General features: G+C 57.4%; 1 protein-coding gene and 1 pseudogene across 4 annotated transcripts in view; one reads left to right on the forward strand and one right to left on the reverse strand.

Moving 5' to 3' along the window:
* The window catches only part of GMEB2 (glucocorticoid modulatory element binding protein 2), a 27,857-nt gene continuing 5,805 nt past the window's right edge, over nt 1–22,052 (reverse strand). For 3 of the 4 annotated variants that reach the window (XM_077873939.1, XM_077873941.1, XM_077873940.1), the window contains exons 3-10: nt 14,781–14,878; nt 14,062–14,192; nt 9,945–10,048; nt 7,301–7,458; nt 4,403–4,474; nt 4,016–4,153; nt 3,677–3,799; nt 1–2,698 (exon numbers count right to left, since the gene is read on the reverse strand). In XM_077873939.1, the coding sequence (XP_077730065.1) occupies nt 2,040–2,698; nt 3,677–3,799; nt 4,016–4,153; nt 4,403–4,474; nt 7,301–7,458; nt 9,945–10,048; nt 14,062–14,192; nt 14,781–14,878 (1,483 nt within the window). In that variant the 3' untranslated portion in view covers nt 1–2,039. The remainder of the gene's footprint in view (nt 2,699–3,676; nt 3,800–4,015; nt 4,154–4,402; nt 4,475–7,300; nt 7,459–9,944; nt 10,049–14,061; nt 14,193–14,780; nt 14,879–22,052) is intronic. The other variant, XM_077873942.1, reaches the window with a different exon arrangement.
* On the forward strand, nt 15,977–17,203 carry LOC144298711 (glyceraldehyde-3-phosphate dehydrogenase pseudogene; annotated as a pseudogene).

The following is a 22,052-nucleotide window of genomic DNA, read 5'->3' on the forward strand; positions in this document are numbered from 1 at the left end:
TTACGAAAAATGTTTTTACTGTAAATCAAAGTACCAAGCAGATACTTGCAAAACATACAAAGTAGAACCCGGATGCTTCCCTTCCCCAGGCTGCCTCTGGGCCGGCAGCCGTGAGAGAAACCAAGTCCAGTCCTGCTCCCCAGAAGCAGCCCGCGGTCCCGCCCGGGGACTGGAGGGGTGCAGGCGGCCCCCGCGGCCCCCCGACAGCCGGGACTCGGGGCCCTGCCAGGCACAGGTGTCCCCCCGCCCCCCGCCCAGGTGGAGGGAGGGGCTGCAGTTATTTCTGAAGCTGCGGCTTCCGTGCTATGGCTCGGATGTGCACTTCCCTCCAGCCCTGCGGTCTGACTGCCGGCGGGGCGGCGGCTTCAAAGGGGCCGCTTGTCTGACTTTGACAAAGGCCCCAAGGGCAAGATGTGCTTTCTCGCACTGCCCGAGCTGGTGCAGACGCACAGGACAGGACAGGACGCGCCCACCCCGCGGTCACGCTGCCACAGGCATCGGGACTCCGTAACCAGCAGGTAAACACCGTGCTGAAACCAGCTGACCCGTGACCACGGCAAACAAGTATGTGACAGAAAGAAAACAGGAAGGAGCGCCTGGGAGACTCGGGGAGGTGTGGGGCACCTGGGATGGAAGGACAGACAGACAACCCAGTTCCCTTCGAAGCACAAAGTAGGGCAGTGGCTGCGCTGGAGCCCCCTCCCCTTCCGGCAGAGAAGGGTCTTCCGCAGGCAACTGAACTGGCCGCCAGGGGAAGCGTGGCCGCGGGGACGTCCACTCAAGGGCTCGGGCGGGCCCTGGGACCCCTGCTGCTCTTCCTCCTGGGTCCACAAGCAGACCTGCGCATGGCCCCCGGGTGGCCCCGCCGTGACAGACCCTGGTCCAGACCACCCAACTGCCACCCCACACGCCCTCGGGCACCAGCGCCAGCCAGCAGGGTGCACCTCCACCCCTGGGTGGGGGTCCCGGAGGGCCAGGGGCTAAAGCTGTCACGGCGGCCCCGCCAGCAGGCTGAGCACGGGGTGGATGACGAGTTCCCCAAAGGCGGGAGCACCTCGCCCCACGCAGCCCCTCCTCGGTTCCTGTCTTGCTGTGTTCGCACCCGCACCCCCGGAACCAAAGCCGCAGGGGCGCACCACCGTCACCGCCACCCTCCTCCGGGCGGCCCGCCGGGCGAGTGCTCACTGCCGGAGCAGCGGGAACCACCAGCGCAGTCGCCCCGGGGCGGCGCCCACAGCTGCCTCGTACTGAGCACTCTGGAGCCCAGAGCGATGCAGGAAGCCTAGGCACTCAGCATTGCTTAGGATGAAAATGCTAGAAATCTGACTCTTCCTAGAAGCCTACTAATAATTCACTTAAAAACACCCACGGCGCGTGTGCAGGGGCCACCCGGGGGGCCCGAGCGCCTGCAGGGCGGAGGGAGGCGGGCAGACGGCAAACTCAGCTGCTGGGGCCTCTGGGCCCTCTGCTCAGGCGGGTGCCCTGGGGGTGGCACTCCAGCCCCGGGTGCCCAGGCGCCCCTGCCCAGGGCCGCGTGTGGACCTGCAGCAGCACGGCGCCCGCTCCAGAGACGGGAGATCAGGGTGCCGGGACCCGCTAAACCTACAGAAAACTGTGGGAAGAAACCAAATCCATAGGATCCATGGGTTTCCACACTTGGGGACGGTTCCCAAGACTTGTGTTCGTGATACCCCCCCCCGGGGGCCCCTCGCACCCACGGGGTCCGCGCCCTGCTCCCCGGCGGTGCCTCCTCGTCCTCTCTGCCTGGCTCCTCATCAGGCCCAACGTGTAAACAGTATCAATAAGCAACAGATGGAAGAATGTATTTCCTAAGAAAAGGGGGAGGAAGTTCGAGGGGGAGGCTGACTGCACAGGCCTGTCGCTGGCGATCCCTTTCTCTTCCGTCTGTTTGGTGTTCCCTCTCTTTGGTTCAGCCCGACGTGACCCGCGGGGCGGCGGTGCCGTGCTCCCGGCCGGCCGGGGCTTGAGGAGAGGCGGCCAGCCCTGTGCCCACGAGGGGCCTCGCCCTCCACCAGCGTCTACTTGTGCTCGTGGCCCTCCGCCATGGCGGCCACCTCAATGGTGGCCGTGTGCTCCTCAGGCCCCGAGGCGGCCACGGCGCTCTCGACGGCCCCCGTGGGCACTGTCACGATGGTGCTACCCCCAGGTGACACCTGGGTCACGTTCTGCAGGGTGGGGCCCAGGCCCGGCAAGGTGAGCAGCTGCAGGGGGCTCACCACCTTGACCACAGTGCTGCCGTCCTGCATGGCGGCTGTGCTCAGGACTGTGAGGCTGGACGCGTCCGGGTGGATCTCCACGGTGCTAGGAAAGGTGGTGCCCGACGAGGCCAGCACTGTGTAGCCCCCGAGCAGGGGCGAGGCTGGAGAGCTGGCGGAAGCAGCCTGGGGGGGTCCCTTGCCCAGCACGGGGGACGGCAGGGTGGACACCACTTTGCCGAGTGGCACGCCAGTCAGCTGGGAGACGGGCACGCCGGGGCTGAGGGCGATCTGGGCAGACTGGGTGAGCACCTGCGAGGCGATGGCAGCCGGCCCTGATGTGGCCCTTGCCAGCCGGGGCCGCTTCGTGGGGGGTGGCAGGGAGACGGGGGTCAGCGTCATGAGCACGTTGCTGAGGTGCTGAGATTTGTGCTTGAGTTCCTTGGCCCGACGGCGGTGCTCGTCACACTGCTGCTCTAGGGCTGTGGGCGGACAGGGGCAGAGTGTCACTGGGAGGGGCGGGGGGACAGAGCATCACTGTGGGGGGGACACGGGACAGAGCATCACTGCGGCAACAGGGGGACATGGGGGACAGAGCTTCACTGTGGGGACAGGGGGACACGGGACAGAGTGTTACTGCAGGGAGGGGGACACAGGACAGAGCATCACTGCGGCTACGGGGACATGGGACAGAGTGTCACGGTGGGGACAGGGGGACATGGGGGACAGAGCGTCACTGTGGGGGGGGACACGGACAGAGCATCACTGCAAGGACAGGGGGACATGGGGGACAGAGCGTCACTGCATGGGCGGATGGGGGACATGGGACAGAGCATCACTGTGGGGAGGAGGAGTCAGGTGGGGGGGGGGGACAGAGGCCAGTGCGGACACAGGGAGGGAAACACATGTACCCTGACCAGTGATGCTCTGTCCCTGTCCCACCCCATCTCCCCCCAGTGACACTCTCTGCGGTGCCTGTGCTGACTGCCCCTCCGAGAAAGCAGAAATGTCATCTCAAAGGCGGCCTCTAAGCTGCCAGACGAGGACAGACCTTCCCCATTCTAACTTTCTGATCTTTCTAGAATCTGCACAGAAAGTTGCTTTTGTGAAGCATGAAGATACAAAATAGGTCAAAACCACACACGTGAGCCATCTGCTGCACACGAGCGCCCTGGGAGCGCCAGGAAGGAGAAACACACACGTCAGAGAGTGACTCTGGGGGCCCCAGTGGCACGGCCTCACCTCTCCCACTTTTCTCCTGTAAACAGTCGCAGGGGAGCCGAGGGCGGGCCACCTAGGCCCTGCGTGGCTTCCCCGTGAGACGGCGCTAGGCTCTCCTGGTCCTCCCCCCTCCAGACTGTGCCTCCTGTGCTCTCTCAGGAGCAGCTGTCCCACCAGGCAGTGACCAGGGACGGCCACGGGAGCACTGGGCCCAGGGAGGCCCTGGCCACCCGACGTACCTGCCAGGTCTCGGGCGTACTGCTCCCGAGAGCGGTCCATCTGGCACTTGTGGCTGGCCAGCACCTTCTTCACCAAGTCCAGCATGCCGAAGTTCTGCACGATGTTGTTGAGGAGGACGGCATCTTGAAGGCGCGAGCACACGGTGAGAACGGCCCCCACAGAGACGTCCCGCGGACACAGTGACCCAGGGGGCCGGCCGCCGGCCTCTGCTCCGCCCCCTTCCGCCACCAGAGCTGAACCAGGCCCAGCCGGGTCCTGAGTCTACAGGGGCACGGCAGGGCAGGAGGGGCAGCCGGGGAGCGGGGGGAGGGTGGTGCCGGGCACACAGAGCCTCTCACCTCGGAGCTGCAGGGGGGGGTCCTGGACCCGCTGCTGCAGGCCTTTCATGGTCTCCATCAGCTCCTGGTGGAACTCCTGTATGACCTCGTCCAGCAGGCCTGCGTCCTTGAGGCCTCGCCAGAAGGAGAACGTGTCGTCTGTGAGGGGCAGGGGGGCTCAGAGGGCAGGAAGAAGCAGCCACGGCAGGCTTCTCGCCGCAGGCCGGAGCAGAGCTGCCAGGAGGCCTGGGGCTGGGGGCCAGCGTGCACAGGTCTGCATGGGTGGAGCTCCACCGCCGCACTGGCACTTCCTCCGGGAAGCCCCCCGGGCCTGCCTGCAGCCTGCCCAGGGCCACCCAGCACATCCCGCCCCTCACCCCCAAGCAGCCCAACCAGAAGGACTGGTACCTCCGATGGCCGTGGTCCAGTCGCCAGGATCCTCACAGGTCTCTATGGTGATGGTGGCGGGAGACCCGTTCACTGCAACCCAGACACGGCCACCGTGAGCCTCGCCAGCCAGCGAGCAACCCTCCCAACCCACCATCCCAACACGGGCTCTAAAGCTCTCCTTTGCACCAATTTTTTTTTTTTTAAGATTTTATTTATTCACGAGAGACACAGAGAGAGCGAGAGGCAGAGACACAGGCAGAGGGAGGAGGGAGAAGCAGGCTCCATGCAGGGAGCCCGACACGGGACCCATCCCGGATCCCCAGGATCACGCCCTGGGCTGAAGGCGGTGCTAAACCCCTGGGCCACCAGGGCTGCCCCTTTGCACCAGTTTTTATAAAATCCACAAGCACACGTGTGCCAGGGCAGTCAACAGGTTCATATCTCTGAGGTACACCTATTTTTAAGCTTCTGAACCGCACACATCATCAAACACACATGAAGGAGAAAGAACGGAGTCTCCCTGACGCCACCACCAGCCTCGACAAATTCCCACCACTGCACTCGTCTCCAGGCGCTTCCGACCTGCCCGCACACTCCTCGGACCGCAAGGCCAGCACCCGGACCGCCCCTTCCCCGCGACCTCCGCTAGGTCCACAGCGCCCTGACCTCGCGTGTGCCAGCGCCGCCTCCCGAGATCAGGGACCTACGCCGTCCGCTCAGGCTCACGCCCCGGTTCCGCTCTGGTGCCCGCACAGCTGCGGACACAGCGGGCACCTGGCCGCTGAGGCTGCTTCTGATGGAGGCCTGGCTCCACACAGACCCCGCTGAGGCACAAGCCTGCGACTGCCTAACATCTGCGTAAGCTCCCCAGCCTCACACGGGCCTCCTACGACCAACAACGTCGTGCTGAAAAACGCTATGTGCTTAGAATAATTCGGGGCAAAAACACATCTTCTCCATAGTCTAGGTGACACAAAATCTTTCACTAACTACACAACTGGCAAGATGTTCCCTGAGAACTCTGGCTGAGCAGACCGCACGTAGCTAAGTAAAGGAACACACAGCCTCGTCCAGACCGTCGAGACATGACAGCGTTCAAAGAGCTAAATCCTAAACCTGATGTGGCCTTCACCGGACGTGGTGAGTGCTGACTGGAGCGCTCAAAGCCTGGTCCCTTCTTGGAGACTGGAGACCCGTCGTCCCAGGCGGACTCTCATGGCGGAGCAGGGGGTCTGGACCCATAACCCGGTGTCAGCCCTATTCTCACGAAAGCTACGGCCCACTGGGGGTGCAGAGAGGGCTTTGGGGTGACCCAGGCCCTCCCCACACTGCGCTGTGCCTTCCAAGGAGCCAGACCAGGCCCCAGCCTGGGGCTTTGGCCCAGAAAGAAGCCCAGGCCCCAAGGCCCCACATCACTGCAAACTGTAACCAACGGATGAGGAGAGCTGACAAAAGAGCAGCCGGCTCGTCTGACTACCGGCAACTGTGTTCCTGGAGTTTCCAGGAGGGGCTCTGAAGTTCGGCCAGCCAGCCCGTGCCGGCGGAGTGCAGGAGCGGAGCTGGAGGCTACGGTGGAACCTCGCTGTTGTGCCTGAGACTCTCCCCCATCCTCCCAGGACCCCTCCACTGGCCACCGTCTGGCCAGTGACAAGGACAGTCCCTGGCCCCATGGACTGACAGGTATAGTCAGGTTAGTTCAGGTGACATCACTGGAAATGCACCACCTCCAAGTTACCAGCAGGACCAAGGACCGAATTTGCTCTAACTGCAGTTTTATTTTTTACTTTTTTTTAAGGTTTTATTTATTTATTTATAAGAGACACAGAGAGAGAGAGAGAGAGAGAGAGGCAGAGAAGGCAGAGGGAGCAGGCTCCACGCAGGGAGCCCAACATGGGACTCGATCCTGGGACCCTGGAACCACGCCCTGGGCCAAAAGCAGGTGCTAAACCGCTGAGCCATCCAGGCGTCCCTCTAACTGCAGTTTTGTTTTTTTTGTTTTTTTTTTTTTTTTTTTTTTTTTATGATAGTCACAGAGAGAGAGAGAGAGAGAGGCAGACACACAGGCAGAGGGAGAAGCAGGCTCCATGCACCGGGAGCCCGACGTGGGATTCGATCCTGGGTCTCCAGGATCGCGCCCTGGGCCAAAAGCAGGTGCTAAACCGCTGAGCCATCCAGGCGTCCCTCTAACTGCAGTTTTTTTTTTTTTTTTTTTTATGATAGTCACACAGAGAGAGAGAGAGAAGCAGAGACACAGGCAGAGGGAGAAGCAGGCTCCATGCACCGGGAGCCCGACGTGGGATTCGATCCTGGGTCTCCAGGATCGCGCCCTGGGCCAAAGGCAGGCGCCAAACCGCTGCGCCACCCAGGGATCCCTAACTGCAGTTTTAAAAAGAATTTCCTTCTAAAAGCTGGAAGGCTTCCTGGGAACATGCGCATCTACCAGCCACAGCCACAGGCGTCATCGTGGAAGGATATGGAGGGTAGGTCAGCCGAAAGCCAGGAGGTACCAGCACGTGGGCCGAGCACCGGGTGCTACAGGCAGCGCGGGCCTGCGACACAGCTCAGCCCCGGGGCTGAGAGGAGCCCACGTCTGCCACATGGGTGGCGTCCCTGGGTGAGTCGGAGCTGGTGATGGTCACTGGACGTCTGCACTAACCTTCCTTCTACACTTCTCTACTCACAAATTATAACAGTTTACGTTAAAAATGACTAAGAAAAAGTACCCGAATCTTCCCTGTCAACGACAATAACAATCGAGCTAGACTCTCCACAAAGAAGGTGGCGGTGGTGGACACCACAGGACCAGGGCGGGAGGCCAGGCTCCACGAGTGGTGTGCAAAGGCCCACCCCATGGCTGTAGCTGGAGTGGGAAGGCTCAAGCCCCGGTGAGAGCAAAGGCTCCAAGCCAGCACGTACCATCAGCCGTGGCAGGTGTGAGGGGAATGTACTCGGCCGAGGTGGGGCTGCTCAGGGACACGCGGGCGCCTGAGAGATCGATCTTGGTGCTGCGGCAGGTGTTGGAGCAGACCTTGTCGTGCTGATAGAAGTCCAGCTCCCCAGAGTCCATGATCTTCCTGTGGCAAAGGAGACCAGGGACGGAGGACACGTCCAGAGAACCAGTGGGTGCGGGTGGACCTCAAGGTACCTCGCTCCCCTCCCTTCCCCCCACTCCAGCATCCTCAGGTCCTGATGGCAGGGCAAGGAAGGGCTGGCCTGGCGGCAGGTCCCTGGGGAGGTGGCGGCTGCAAAGTGGCCAACCACGGGCCGGGAGCTGGGTGCCCCTCGGGCTCCAGACAGGCCGTGACAGCGCCAGCCAGGGCTCCCTAGGCCAGTGTGGGACCTCCAGCTGCCAGCACAAGTCAGAAGTCCATGGGGACCGCAATCACATGGCTGGTGGCCAGGACAAAGGAGGGTGCTGGCAGGCAGTTGTCCCAGGGATGCTGGTCACGCCCTGAGCCCTCCGGGGATGTTCCGCCGCCTGCCAGCCGCAGGTGAGCAGACCCCCGGCTAACAGAAGAGCCTGACGGCGCACCCACAAGGTGACCGTGAGGCAGAGGGGGACGAGAAACCCTCCGGAGCAGCCCGGCCCTGTGTGTACAGCAACACAGGACGGTGCTGGTGCCTCTGGCTTCTGGCTACACACTCAAGGTGGCTCGTTTCCCATCCTCGACTGCAGCAGGGGGCACGGCACGTCCCTCACCTGCCAGGATCACCCTCCCAGGGAGGCCCTTTATTACAGCCTCTCTGGAGGGCCTGGGTATTTTTTTTTTTTTAATTTATGATTAAATAAATCAGAGAGAGAGAGGCAGAGACATAGGCAGAGGGAGAAGCAGGCTCCATGCACCGGGAGCCCGACGTGGGACTCGATCCCGGGTCTCCAGGATTGTGCCCTGGGCCAAAGGCAGGCACCAAACCGCTGCGCCACCCAGGGATCCCTGGAGGGCCTGGGTTTAACCCTGGGAACACCTCAACTCACCCCCCTCAACCTGTGACAGGGTCGGGGGGCTTGATGGGGCCTCTGCACGGTGTGCCTGCACTGACCTCCAGGTGAGCAGCTGACCCACAGTGCACCTCCCCTGCGTGCTCCTCCAAGGAAACAGCCAGTTGCCTTCTCACAGCTAAGCCACCAAAACACTTTCTAGAAAGTCAGGAGCACGTTTAATGGGTGGGGCTTAGGAGCCATGAGCACGGCAGGATGGGACCCAGCCAACTGCAAGGGTGCCAAGCATGCTCTAGAAGCACAGGTATCAGCAGGCCGGCTGGGTCTCTGGCCGTGGGCATCTGGCCACTTCAAGCCCAGGCTGTGGTTCACAGTGACAGTGAACAGGACCGAGACCCAGGCCTCACCACAGGGCCGTAGGCACTCCTCTGGGCAGCAAACCCACACCCAAGGACAGCACAAAGCCACATCTCCCGGGAATAACCACATAGAGGAGAGCAGCCCCTTTAGCAGCAAAGTGACCCCGTCCAGCCTTGCCAGACACCATCAGAAACAGCAGCCATCTCTGGACTGGCCGGCAGGGGGGGCCACGGAGTGAACACAGGGGTGGGGTGGGGACCACCAGAGAGAGGTGCCCTCTGCTTCACCAGGAGGGGTGAGTTGTTACCACCAAAGCAGGAAATCCGAAAACGTGAAGACTGGGACTGACATTCTGGGCGTGTGAACTTAAAAGCCTAGTCTGTCCTCAGGCTTCTCAGAAGGGGCATCACCATTCCTGTTTCACGAGTGACGGGAAAGGGACAGAAGACCACTGGGGACAGGTCACACACACCCAGGGAGGGCTAGCAGAGCAGACATGGCCTTCACATCGGCTTGAGAATCAGCCCAGGAAAACAAGCGACAGGACCCTTGGGATGGACGCTGCCCGTGGAGAGACAGAGGCACAAATCTGTCTCTATTCTGGGATTTCATGTCGGCAAGGGAGCGGAGAGCCAGCCCCAACCTTTCTACAAATTCCTGATTAATCTCAAAGGGAAAACGAGATCTATGAGGAGTAAGTGGGCACCTGACCAAGAGGACACCACCATCAGCAGCCAGAGACGGGGCACCAACCCAGCACCCCTGACCTGATGACAGGAAAGGTCAGGGATCTAGACTAAGGCCCTCTGGGACCCACTGTCCTGTACCCTGAAAGCAGTATTGCCACAAAAGGTGGAGAATGTCCAGAAGACGGATGTGTGGCCAGCAAACTAGACGTAGTCTGGGTGAGACCCTCAGCAGGCAGACCGGCCGTGCCAGGAAGGGACAAGTGGCCAGACACACCACCCCACCCCAGGTGAGAGACCTAGGCCCCTGCCCAGGCACCCCTGGGTTTAGTGGCTGCGGTGGGAGATGCAGGATGCAAAGGGAGGCCGTGTGAGGACATCAGAATGAGACCACATGCCTGCAGGGCCGTGGCAGGTGCGGTCAGCTGGGTCAGCTGCGCTGCAGGGGACACGGTCAGCTCTCCTGTTCAGAATGTGCCTCATCTTATTAAAAACCAACAAAAAAGCCATAGAAGGACACCTGGCGCGGTCACTTGCACTCCACTGCGGAGGGCTCGCTCTCGCAGACGCCCACCTGAGCATGATGCCGTTCATCCGGATGGCCCTCTTCCAGTCCTTCAGGGTGGACTTGCCAGCCAGGTGCACAAACTCCTTTGGGCTGATCACATGCTCGTCATACTGAGGAGGGAAGCACAGCTGGGTCAGGACGCACATGTGACCCACCTCTCCCGCTTGCCCAGCCCGGGAGAGCAGTGCGGGGTGGCAGGGCAGAGTGCCACGGCCTGGCTCCAAGAGCAGCAGGCTTCTCCTCTCTGATGTTTCGGGTTCAACCAGTGGCAACCCTGACCATGGGAAAAGAACACTTCAGGCAAAATAAGACCTGGCCCTCCGCACGGGGGCTGGCATGGGGACCTGTGGCCGGCACTGCCCCCAAGCCCGGGGAGGGAGCCCAGCACCTGGTGCTGCCTCGAGAAACAGATGGTACGTCTGAGCCAGGGAGAGCTGAGGTGACACCACTCAGAACAGCAAGACGCTCTCTCCCTCCAGCTGGGACTCGGCAAACCCACTCATTCCATTAAATACTCACGTATGTGACATCTAACACAGGACGGTGCACAGGGTAAGCTGTGATTTGTCCCCTTCACCCCACCCGACCCACCGCAGCACCCTCTCACAGCAGGCATCTCTGGCCCTGACGCACACACATCCATTTCAATGTCAGGGTTTTGGGGCCAGTTTTACCCAAACCCACTCGATCGTGTAAAACAAGCAATTGTTGGAACTTAAGAATCAAAATAACACTATAGACAGGAGAGAGATGAGTCACTGGGACTCAGCAGAAGCAGCAACACAAGTGCCGCTGGGCCTCCCCTTCCCAGGAGGCCTCCTCCAGGGCCCTGGGCGGTGTGGGATCGTGTAGCGTACCCTGCTGGGAGCACGGAGCACCGAGCACTGGTACCTCCAGCAGACTGAGGTCAGAGCAAGTGCAAGCAGCCTGGGGACCCCTGCAGATGGGAGTCATTTTCCTAACATCCTGACCACCTACACACACCCTCTCACGGAGTTCACAAAGCCACTCGACCCCTCACTCGAGGGTCGAGGAGATGGGCTGTGAGCCCAGGCAGCGGAGGTAGACACCCCTCTGGCCCCTGCGCAACCAGCAGGACACTCACCCTGGGCCCAGCCTCTGCCAATACCTCCCACACCCCACTCCCTAGACGTGACACAATCAGTGTTCCCCCACCAGACACAACTCCAGTCTGTCCCCCCCAGCTAGTGTGACAGTGTCTGTCCCTCCCCCACCCCACGTGACACCATCTGTGCCTCGGTCCCTGGCCTGCCACAGCTGCACCCAACTGCTCCATCTGTCTGGAGTCTCGTGCTTCCATCCACTTCCCTGCGTCCACACGCTGCCTCCTCTCCTCTCCTGCCACCATCTGGGCTGAGCACCACTCTTGGAGTTCTAGAGTTTTCTCCAGTAGTTGGCATGTCATGCTCGACTCTCAGGGCGGGTGCAGGGCCTACGTGGACTATCAGCGTCCAGAGCTAACTGACCCCATTGCCAGGTGCCGCGTGTTTTATCTGGTCTGGAGTCTTCCTAAGACATGTTGTCAGAGCTATAGACTCACTCACACTTTGGCTCACCCACACATTTCCACTTCCTTTGCTCTGCACGCCTTCAGTACCTAACACTCCTATCTGCCGCAAGAACACTTCCTGGAACACCCTGCAGTGAGGACCTGCTAGTGGCCACCACAGTTCTGTCTGAAATGTCTGCATCCCCCCCAGGTCTAAAGATGATTCCGCCACGTGCAGCTCTCCTCTGTCAGCACAGGACACAGCTCCATTGTCCTCCGGGTGCTAGGACACTTTCGGGAACTCTGCCACAGTCTACTTCCTGAGGAAAAGGTTCAGCTGTGGAACCACAGTGCTCAAACTCAGGAAATCACCATTAGTCTGTATTATCTCATCAACAGGCCACATGCAGAACCTGTGAGCTGCCCCGACAACACCCTTTGGAGCAATGGGTCTCTGAAGCAGGACTCAGCCCAGCCTGCACGCCACACCTGCTCCCCGAAGACTCCACCTTCATCTTCCTGACCTGGACATTTCTGAAGCATGCCAAGTGAATTTCTTGACTGTCCCTCAAGTCTTCTCATGAGAAGAGTCAGGCTGTGCCTTCCTTGTGGGAATGCTACAGAATTCCCGCCTATTCAATCAGGAGAGCCGTGACGGAGGTCTGTCCTGACACCACTGTTATCACTTGGTTGAGGAGCTACCTGCCAGGCTTCCCCTGCAGAGCTGCTGTTTTTCCTCTACAATTTTTTTTAACTTTTTTTTTTTTTTTTTTTTTTATTCATGATAGACACACAGAGAGAGAGGCAGAGACACAGGCAGAGGGAGAAGCAGGCTCCATGCAGGGAGCCTGACGTGGGACTCGATCCCGGGTCTCCAGGATCAGGCCCTGGGCTGAAGGTGGCGCTAAACCAATGCGTCACCCGGGCTGCCCCTCCTCTACAATTTTTTAAAAAATATTTTGTTTATTTATTCATGAGAGACACAGAGAGAGACAGAGACAGGCAGAGGGAGAAGCAGGGTCCTTGTGGGGAGCCCTATGTAGGACTCGATCCCAGGACCCCGGGGTCACGCCCTGAGCTGAAGGCAGATGCTCAACCACTGAGCCCCCAGGTGCCCCTTTCCTCTACGGTTAATACCTAATTGATGGGGGATATTTTGAGCCTAGAGAACATCGTGCTCCCCAACCAGCTCTCACCAGTCAACTTCACTTCTTCCACCTCTACAGGACTTGACTTTCCAATGTAAGAAGCTTTGCTTCTATTTGATAGAAACAGCAGGAAATACACAGTAATAAACATAGACTTCTTTACTCCTACCTTCCAGTTCGTGAACTCTCCTCTCCCTTCAACCGTGTCTAATCTGCACCTATCCACTAAGTGTTCTATTTTTCATTCCTAGTTTGTTCTTCTAAATACGCTTATGCTTTTACGTCAAACTTTAATCTTGAGATAAATTAAACATATAATTCTTTTATGTTTCCTGTCTCAAAATCCCAATGTCTGCAGCATTATGAGTCTCCTATTTTGTGCTTTGTGCACTTGGGTGTTTGGTCTCCTCACATGCTCAGTGTTTCTGCTTGTTTTACACAGTGAGCTGGTTCTTCCTTGAAACTCTGTCTGGTGACATTACTGAAAACCTGTGACAAAGATGAGATCCTCCAAAAGGTCTTTTCATATGCTTGTCAGGCTCCTGCAGGAACTGTCTACCAGGAACTGCTTATAACTAAACACTTAGGATTTTCAGACCATCAGGCTCCCATGCAAATCCTCAAGAGGGTGCCTCTTTCCCTCAGTGCTAAGATGGGTGGCAGGCGGTTGGTTCCCTGTCCCAGGGGACAGGATGGGGCTGGGGCTGACAATCTGAGGTTAGGGGTCCACCTGACACCGAGGGGAGAGACCTTACAAGTAAGAGCCTTACAACCACACAGTTCAGGGAAGCCCTGGCTTCACCTTCTCAACTCCAGCCCTGTGAGGCTGAGAAAGTGGGGGGCCGATGAAGGCTATGCAGGCCAAAGCTGGAGGTGGCACTCGGCCTTCTCCAAACCCCGTTACTCGGGCCCCTGGCTTGAGTATTTCATCCATTTTTGCCAGCTCATGGAAGCATCTAAAAGATGCTTTAGTAAAGTATCTTAACCAGCTTTTTGGGCTGTTTTTAGCATAAGGCCAGTCTGGGCACTCAATCTAACATGGCAGAAAGAGAATACCTCTCGCATTCACCTTACTCATGGCTATTAAATGAGTCTTTCCAAAGCATACACCTCATTCAATCTACCAAAACAAGTAGCTCCCAACTTGGTGACTGTGGCCACCCCCCACATGACCAGGGCTACCTCCCTAGCCTCTTCCCACAGCTGCATTCCAGAAAAAGGAATCGACATCTGATGCTTTCCCCTGCGGCCCTCAGCAACAGTGTCCATCCCTGAAGGCTTACCCCTGGCTCCTCTGTTCTCCCAAACACAGCTGACCCCTGCCTTCTGCACTCCCCTGCACAGGTCATGCCCCCCTTGGACCGAAGTCTGACATTGCTGGTCTCAAGGGTGTGGCACCACGAGGGCCTCCCTCCCCTGTAGTCCTGGCACACAGGTCTGCACTCTGGTTATACAGAAGCCTCACCTGAACACACTTCACATTGATGCCCGGGCACACAAACTTCCTCCAAATCAGGTTGGCTCTGCTGTCTCCGCAGGTAATGGGGTACACGATTTCAGCCTCCAGGCTCTCCTCTTCTTCAGCCACCTTCACTTCTCACAAGGTGTGGTGACAGGGAAAGGGTAAAAACAAAACCAGTTACAACCTTTCCCAAGTACTTCCTTCAGCAAAAGCACCGACATAGCTGCCAACCAGACACCAGAAATTAAGATCCAGGAGGGACTAAGATAGGGCGCAGGTGAGCAGAACATTACTCCTTAGTCTCAGGTTAGAGTTTCAGATAAAACCACAAAAATCAATCTTATGATAATAATGTTAGCATAATTAAAATACAGTTCAATGGAAGAACCACTTAAGGAAATAAAATCAAGCTTTGTTTTGAATAATTCTAGAGAAGCTTGTCGTTTCTATTCTGAGGAGTTCCGAGGCCGTGAGCATTCACTGTGGTCTTACAACCACGGAGAGGGGGGGTTCGGCCCGCCACGGGGAAGGGCTGAGCCCCCCTGCAGATGCCAGCAGGCCACACCTGGGAGGACCCTGGGGCCTGAGCCCGCACCACCCTCGCTGCACCCGGGGCAAGAGCCAGCAGGAGGCCCCCCACACCCCAGGCCCCGGGGACCATCCAGGGGAAAGCGCGTCTGAGCCGCCCGCAGAGGCACCGAGCGGGAAGGCAGGCTCCCTACCTAACACAGCCTCCTTGAGCTGCGAGGACGCCGTGAACGCAGCCGCCGCGGCCGCAGCCGCATTTTCAGTCTCCATGCTGTCCTCCGCCAGCTCGCCCCTAGGAGGGAGGGACATATCAGCTTGCCCCGACCTGCCTGGCGCGCCCTTCTTCCCACATGCAGCCCCCTCCTGATGCGGCCCGGGGGCCAGCACCGGCCGTGCAGGTCGGGGACCTTGCGGGGACAGTCCCGGTGCTGCCGTCCACCCGGCGTCTCCCTGAGGGTCTCCAGTGCCCACAGCACGTCTGTGGAGACAATGGCACTTACATGGCAATTTAAAACCCCCTCCTCTTTCTTTAACAAAGTTTTTTATTTCAGGGTACCTGAGGGGCTCAGTTAAGTGTCTGACTCTTGATTTCAGCTCAGGTCATGACCTCAGGGTCAGAAGATGGAGCCCAGAGTCAGGCTCTGTGCTGAGCGTGGCATCTGCTTGGGACTCTCCTCCTCCCCCTGCCCCTCCCTCCACCTGCTATTATGATTTCAAATGGTTACAGAAACTAACAAAAAATATAAAATATTAGGAAAGGGAAAAAAATACCCAAGGCCTAACCTCATGTTGTACCAAAACAAATTACATAGGAGTAAAAAATAAAGGTAAAAACTAAACCACAACAGTGTCAAAAGGAAAAAAAAAATTAACAGTGGTAAAAAGTTTTCTTAATACAAAAATCCAGGGCACTTGGGTGGTGCAGCAGGTTAATATCCAACTCTTGATTTTGGCTAAGGTCATGATCTCAGGGCTCTGTGCTCAGTGGGGGGTCTGCTGGAGATTCTCCCCCCCCCCCCCGCCCTTTCCTCCCCACCTGTTCATGAGGGCAGTGTGTGCTCTCTCAAAAAAATAATAGTAATAATACAAAACCCAGAAATAAAAGATGTAAGTTTTCCTTAAAAAGTAAAAATAGGGACGCCTGGGTAGTTCAGCAGTTTAGTGCCTGTCTTTGGCCCAGGGCGTGACCCTGGAGTCCTGGGATCGAGTCCCACATCGGGCTCCCTGCATGGAGCCTGCTTCTTCCTCTGCCTGTGTCTGCCTCTCTCTCTCATGAATAAATAAACAAAATCTTAAAAAAAAAAAAGGTAAAAATAAGGCTCTCTGCTCCTCCCTGTTTGACAGATAGCCGCATCTTCTGGCGCAGTGCCAGCCATGTCCCTGAGACACGATGGTGAAGGTCACAGTAAACAGATTTGGTCATACTGGACACCTGGTCACCAGGGCTGCTTTTAACTCCGACAAAGTGGACACTGTCGCCATCAATGACCCCTTCATTGGCCTCAACCACATGGCCCACATGTTCCAGTAGGACTCCACTCACGGCAAATTCCATGGCACAGACAAGGCCGAGAATGGGAAACGTGTTATCAATGGGAAGCCCATCTCCTTCTCCCAGGAGCGAGATCCCGCCAACATCAAACAGGGTGATGCTGGTGCTGAGTATGTTGTGGAGTCCACTGGGGTCTTCACCACCATGGAGAAAGCTGGCACTCACCTGAAGGGTGGAGCTGAGAGGGTCATCATCTCTACCTCTTTTGCTAAAGCCCCCATGTTTGTGATGGGCTTGAACCATGAGAAGTAGGACAGCTCCCTCAAGGCTGTGAGCCATGCCTCCTGCACCACCAGCTGCTTGGCCCCTCTGGCCAAGGTCATCCGTGACAACTTCAGCATCGTGGAGGGACTCATGGCCACAGTCCCTGCCATCACTGCCACCCAGAAGCCTGTGGACAGCCCCTCCGGGAAGGTGTAGCATGGTGATCCAGGGGCTGCCCAGAACCATCATCCCTGCTTCTACTGGTGCTGCCAAGGGTACAGGCAAGGTCATCCCTGAGCTGAATGGGAAGCTCACTGGCCTGGCCTTCCATGTCCCCACCCCCAATGTGTCTGACCCGCCACCTGCCAAATATGATGACATCAACAAGGATGCTGAAGCAGGCACTAGAGGGCCTCCTCGAGGGCATCTTGGGCTACATGAGGACCAGGTTGTTTCCTGTGACTGTACAGTGACATCCACTCTTCCACCTTCGACGCTGGGGTGGGCACTGCCCTCAATGACCACTTTGTTAAGCTCATTTCCAGGTATGACCGTGAATTTGGCTACAGCAACTGGCTGGTGGATGTTATGGTCTGCATGGCCAAGGAGTAAGAGCCCCCTTGACCATGAGCCCCAGCGAGACCAAGAAGAGAGAGGCCCTCAGCTGCTAGGATGTCCTTGCCCGACTCCTCCCAACACACAGAGAATCTCCTGACTGCCAAACGGTTTCTATCCCAGACCCCCTGAAGAAGGGGAGGGAGGCCAGTAGGGAGTCTTCTTGTCATGTACCACCAATAAAGCATACTGTGCCCAAGCAAAAACAAAGCAAAGTAAAATAACAAAATAAAAATAAGAATTTTCTGTATGAAGGAAAAACACCATGAACAATTTCTTTTTAAAAGAGAGAATTAAAAAAAAATAAAAATAAAAAATAAAAGAGAGAATTGAGGGACAGGCATATGGTAGCACAAGAAAGACAGCTTGTTTCTGACGTTACCTAAGGAGCCCTAGGATTGACATGACAACCCTTGAGGACAACGGCCCAAGACCTAGGGCAGAGCCCCTGAGCCATGTCCAGCACACTCGAGCCGGAGACGGTGGGGCCTGGCAGGCAGGCAGCAAGATGCTACACCCCTCTGACCCAGACACGCACTTGTAGGGACTAACCCAACAGATAAGGTGCCCTCACACCTGCCAAGCACCATGGGGAAAACTGGTCTGGGGCCTGGACGAGGCTCACCAGGTGTATCCCCTCATGACCACTGAGGGCATCCGTGCACTTCTCTGTGGGAAAAGGTGTGGTCACACACAAAGGCCCAGTCAGGAATGGCTCACGGGCAGCCATTCACTTCCCCAGCAAACCACCCGAGCCGTGGCTCCTCTCACGGTCTCTGTCAGCGTCCAGGACCCGGCCAGACCTCTCAGAGCACGCTGGGTCTGAGGCTCTTCCCACCCAAATCCTCCCATCCCTCCTTCCTCCCCCAGGGTCAGACCACCTCCCTGCACCCTCCTTTGATCCTTCACAGGCGCTCCTCCTGCACACCGAGCAGACGCACAGCTCAGTGTGGCCTCTGACGGCAACATCCCCTCCCCTGCCCGCTGACGACTGCTCCTGCGGCAGTAGCTCCACAACCCTGCAGCACCAAGGATGGCTGCCCAGGCCAGGCCCACTTTCCCAGTCTCCACCTCCAGCCAGGTCAGAAGTGAGAGCTGACAAGAAAGGCAAACTTGGAATCTGGTCTTCGGGGCCTTCCAGGAGCGACTCCTCCATGAAGAATACTACCAAGGGCGAACATCGGAACTCCAACAATGGTGCACGGACTCAGAGGGAAAGTGTCTTTCCCAGCCATAAGGTGGAAGTGAAAAGGGTAATGACGAAGCTGGGGCACGCCCCTTTACACAGGAGAGCCCCTAAGAAAAGTGAGTCAGGAGTGGGACACAGGGAAGTGCCAACCAAGAGCCAGAGCCTGGCCTCACCATGGGTCTGTGCACAGAGGCAGTAAGCCATCCACGGGGACCACCCTGGGGACACCCAGCCCTCAGGCCCCGCCCTTGACCAAAGGGCCATCCAGGAAGGCAGACACGAGGGGCAGACCCCCAACTGCACCTCCCTCTGTGCCTGCCCACCACACACACCAAAGATCAAACCCCCCACTGCTCTTAGGACAAGCCAATTAACTGGCATTTGTTATTCAAATTTTATTTGAAAAATGTCCACTTAAATCAAATGTTTATAGGAACTGCTGGCTATCTACAAAATGCTACTCTCTTCTTCCCAGCCTGGGCCACGCATGCCCATCGCCATGGCAAAGCAGTGGGTGGGAGGCAGGCCTAGCCGGCTTTCCCGAATGAGGAACATTCCCAAGCTCTCCCCCGAATACCCAGCCAGAAAAGAAATCAGCACCCACAACGAGGTTAACTGGCTTCTTCACTCCACCCTTTTTGTTAAACACACAGCAAGAGGGAATCTCTGCTTCCAAATACTGGGACAGTAAGCAAGATTTCTCATAGACAAAGAAGAGAAATATCCTTGGGTCCTTTAAGATAATCTTGCCCCCACCCCAGCATGGGGTTTTGTTTCCCAGGGAGAAGGCACACACAGCCTCTCCTTTCCTCCATAAATGACCGACCAACATGGGCAGTGCCTCAGTACCCTGGCTCCAGGACCATGGGATACAGCCAGGCCCCGGTAGGTCTTGCAGCTCCCATGCCTACTACTGGAACCTTCCATTATGAAGGCAGCCAGGAAGCGGTGCTGGAGGGTGAGAGCCACGAGCAGAGCGCTTCTGCCCTTCCAGTTAGTGAGGGCGGGCACACTAGACCATCTGGCTGGGCCCAGCAGCACCAGCCTCGGCCAGAACCACTGCCTGGCCGGCCACCGTTTCCAATTAAGCCCCTGAGCATGGGGAGGCCATGCAGCAAACCTAACAAAGAAACTGTACCAGAAATGGTACAGCTGTCACAAAATCCTGGGAGGAAGCACAGAGATGGTGAGCAGGGGTAGGCTGGGGACGGGAGCGGCTGCGGCAGGCTTGGAAAAGGATCCTGCACTATACAGTAGAGGAAAAACTGGCAAAACGTAAGCCACAGTCACAGAGAAAGTGGAAAAGATCCTAATGGACTTGTGTGTGGCTCTCTCAAGGAAGATCTCGGGCAGAAGGCAGAAGGGAACAAGGAGCTTCTCGGAGCAGAAACAATCATGTGTGAAAAAGGGAGACAGTGATCCTGTGGGGTGCAGAATTTACCGGGAACACGGGAGTCCAGCTGCTTCACGTCTCCAGCTTCCCACCTGGCAAAAGACTTCAAGGTGAGAAATGGCCTCAGGATAAAGACCATGTCAAGGATTCGCTTGATGGCCAAAGGGCTTCGAGAATTTTTAGGGCACTGTCCACAGCAGCCTGCCTCCCAGCCTTTGAGGGTCGACCTCAAAGAACCCACGATGAGCAGAAATGGAGGAGAGATGAAAACATGTCAACGTAGAAAAGTGGAGACCACTGATTAACACAAAACCAGAACAAAAAGCACAATACAGCTTGATCGAGCTCATCTGCAGGACTGGAAGGGAGCCTGCGGGGGCTCAGGGGTGCTGGAAACATTGCCTTCGTCTCTGCTTTCTCCACGTGCACTACTATACCGAGTAACAAAAAGGCTTAGAGAAAGAAAGACTTGTGCCTTCGCTTCCAAGCAGGACACCTGGAGGGCCTGCTCCAGGGTGCTGGCGGCAGCAATCTCCAGGTGGTGGCAACACAACCTGCTTTAGTCTTTGCTCAACAATATTTCCTAATTTTCTACCACGTATTTCATAATAATAATTTGTTATTAATTTTTAAGAACCTATTGCAAACTTCCCAGTTAAATAGGAAATAAACATGAGACAGACACTCCACATCCAGAGGCTTGGGCACCGGCTGCCTTTGGCAGCAAGAGTAAGGGACGACAGAGCAGCTCTATCCCAGTCCCAGCCTCACCTGCACAAGACCCTAGAAGGAGAAAGGAGGCCTCCCACTGATAGGGCCTCAAGCACCAGGGGTGGGGAGGGGCACGGGGAAAATCCAAGCATCCTGGACAGTGAGACCCTGCCTGCCCCCAGCCCAGCCCCTAAAACACCAACAGCAGTTGACAGTCACCACCCAGGAAAAGGGTGAAAGTGTGTTGCCAGCGACTGAACTGCATCCTCCCCCAAATTCCTCTGCTGATGCCCGATCCCCAGGATGACTCCCCAATGTGGAGAAATGGCCATTAGCAAGTAATTCAGGTTAAATGAGGTCCTAAGGGTGGGCCCTAATGCAACAGGACTGTGACCTTGTAAGAAGGGGAAGGGAGAAAACTCTCTCCCCACCATATGGGGACATGGTGAGAAGCTGTCCCTGCAAGCCAGAGAGAGTCCTCGCCAGAACCCAAACCCTGCCAGCGCCTGATCTTTGACTTCCCGGCCTCCCGAACCACAAGCAGGTAAGTTTATTTAGTGCAGACCGTCCCGTCTGTGGTACTTTGTTATGGCAGCCAGAGCTGGTGAAACGCCTTGTCTGGGGAGTCTGAGCAGCCCAAGGAGACAGACCCAGACGCGCTTACACTGGCAGCCCCGGACAAAAGGGCAGAATGGTGTCACCCCACAGCAGCAGCCACAGTATCGGGGCCACTCAGGAGACTCTAATGTGGGGCTAGATCCACCCAGGACTCCTCCCTGCTGGGTCAGGCACCTGATGGGGGGGTCGCAAAGCTGGGCTTGACCAGGACCAGAGTACCTCCAGGAGAATGGCTGTGGATCAGGGCTCCTCACAGCATCCAGGGCACCAGGCAGGCAGGCGGAGGGGGCGGGGGGCAACTTACTCCTGACATGGTGAATCATCCCCCACAGGCCGTCCCAAATCCAAGGGAGGGCGCTTGGGTGCCGCCCCCTGGCGGGGAGGGACATGTTGGGGTTGCAACCTGGATAGCTGCCCACAGCAGGGGCATAGACAATGAACGCAAGACAACTTCGGTGGGAAATCCAATTGGAAGGCCCTGCGTTTCCTGCCACGGTGACGCAGCTGAGCATCCGGTCTGTCAAACCCAGGGGCCTAGCAGGAGCCAAGCCCTCCTCCATGCTGCCTGCAGGAAGGCGGGTTAAAAGGCCTCCGAGGCGGACAGCTGGGAGGGGCTCAGCGGTTTAGAGCCTGACTTCAGCCCAGGGCGCGATCCTGGAGTCCCAGGATCGAGTCCCACATTGGGCTCCCTGCATGGAGTCTGCTTCTCCCTCTGCCTTTCTCTGTGTCTCTCATGAATAAAGAAAATATTTTTTTAAAAAGTTAAAAAAAAATAAAATAAAAGGCCTCCATGGGAGGGCACAGCTCCAAAGTGCGGAAATGAGGCAGGAAGAGTCCAGGCGCCTGGAGCCACACGGCAACTCCAAGTTAGCTACACAAGGAGGAAAGAAAACCCAAGCGCCCTCTAGGCCAGCGACAGGGACCAGTGCTGAGGGCGGGTCCTGGTCTAGTACCTTCCTCTTGAAAGTTCTGTCAGACGGAGAAAAGGCAAAAGCTTCCCGCCGCTGCACGGATGTGCTGAGATCGGTGTGAACGTGCCCCATGCAGAAAGACGAGACAAGAACACCACCCCAGCCTAAATCCCTCTGCGCAGGAAGCACAAGGGGACGCAGGCCCCCTGCGCAGGGTCACCTCTTATGTCAGCCCTTCCAGAGAGGGCAGCGGTAGTGGGTGCTGCACAGGCA

Source organism: Canis aureus, chromosome 26, assembly GCF_053574225.1.
Source record: "Canis aureus isolate CA01 chromosome 26, VMU_Caureus_v.1.0, whole genome shotgun sequence".
NCBI classification, from domain to species: Eukaryota; Metazoa; Chordata; class Mammalia; order Carnivora; family Canidae; genus Canis; species Canis aureus.